The sequence below is a fragment of the Oryzias melastigma genome, linkage group LG3 (genome assembly GCF_002922805.2).
Source record: "Oryzias melastigma strain HK-1 linkage group LG3, ASM292280v2, whole genome shotgun sequence".
Lineage (NCBI taxonomy): Eukaryota > Metazoa > Chordata > Actinopteri > Beloniformes > Adrianichthyidae > Oryzias > Oryzias melastigma.
The window spans coordinates 34,964,154-34,965,624 of NC_050514.1; the positions used below are offsets into that span (position 1 = coordinate 34,964,154).

General features: G+C 48.2%; 1 protein-coding gene across 1 annotated transcript in view; it reads right to left on the reverse strand.

Moving 5' to 3' along the window:
• The window catches only part of slc9a5 (solute carrier family 9 member A5), a gene marked incomplete at both ends in the record, with an annotated part of 21,717 nt that extends 20,250 nt beyond the window's left edge, over positions 1 to 1,467 (reverse strand). Inside the window, 1 exon segment of the mRNA XM_024295189.1 lies at positions 1,329 to 1,467. Within this exon segment, the coding sequence (XP_024150957.1) occupies positions 1,329 to 1,467 (139 nt within the window).
• Positions 1,468 to 1,471: the final 4 nt, after the last annotated feature.

Genomic DNA, 1,471 nt, shown 5'->3' on the forward strand with positions numbered 1-1,471 from the left:
CACACAGGAGCCAAGATCCAAAACACACCTGAGGTCGAACAGGATAAACATTTACTGAACACTCCAAAACTACATTTACAAAACTTTAACTGTAACTTTTTAACATAATTATCAACTAGATATATAGTGGCTCAGTGGGCTAGGTGAAGGGCTGACACGCAGGAGCCCTGGGTTCGATTCCCAGGGTTGTCCACTGATCCCCACCCAGATTGGGTCCTTAGACCCTTGACGCTGCTGCCTAACTGGGTCCCTGTGCCCCTCAAGTACAGGGTTGTGTCAGGAAGGGCATCCGGCGTAAAAACTCACTGATGCCAAACAGTGGGTGCTGTTACGCTGTGGAGACCCCGAAAGGGATAAGATGGAAGTGAACCACCGCCATGAACTAGATATACAGCATTACCCGTGATGATGCTAGTGTGGATGGTGGAAGCTGAATTTGGTGCTGATGCTGAAGATGCTGAAGCTGATAGTTAGCTAAAATATTAGTCTAAAAAATGAATCACAGAAGATAAATGTTAAAGTTAAAGGGTTAAACAGTCACTCTAATTAAATTAGTCTAATTAACTAATGTTTAATCAGGAGCAGACGAAAAAATGACATTTGAAAAAGATAAGTATTTATTATGCAGTAAGTACTGCTTCCTGCTCCGCCCCTTTCTGATGCAGACAGATCCATGAACGTCTCTGTTTTCTGGATCAGAACCACACGGCTGGATACAAACCACAGTCGCTAAAGTTAGAAGGACTGTGAAGAGACAGTGTAACACAGGGATGATGGGAAATGGAGGTAGGCTTACTTCAGCTCATCAGAAAGTCAGAAGTGAATTTCTGATGAGCTTCAGCCGCTCTGCAGAAACTATGTCCTAGAAAATGACATTTTGGTTAAAACTGCATCATCATCATTAGAAGATGACTAAACGCTTTGGAAACGGATCAGAACATGATCAGAACTTCATTTAAACCAGAAAGTTCTGACCCAGAAGCAGAAAGTTCTGACCCAGATGTCAGTTTAGATTTCAGTGTAAAAACATTTGGTTTCACCAAAGAAGTTCTGCAGAACCCAGTGGGTCAGTCTTGATGCTGATGGTCGGAACTTTCTGGTTCTGGATCACACGGAGTGTTAAAGTTCAGGATCCGGATCAGAAGAACCTGGATGGGTTCGGTTCTTCATGAAAACCTGAGAAGTTTGGATCAGTGACGTAGCTCTGCGGGGGGGTCATCAGGACCCCTCCGCGGGATGAACGTCAATCAGCGTCTGTCCGGTAAGAGCGGGTCCAGGGTGACCCCTGCAGCCTGACCCGGTCACGTGCGCGCGCGCCCATCACTCACGGATCTTGGCCACGCTGGCGAGCAGGAGCCAGACGGCGATGACGTAGGGCGTCTGCACGTAGCTCCACTCCCACTGGACCACCCGGTACCCGCCGCCGTGATGCTCCGGCGCCGCGCCGCCGGCCGGATCGTCCGCCGCGGAG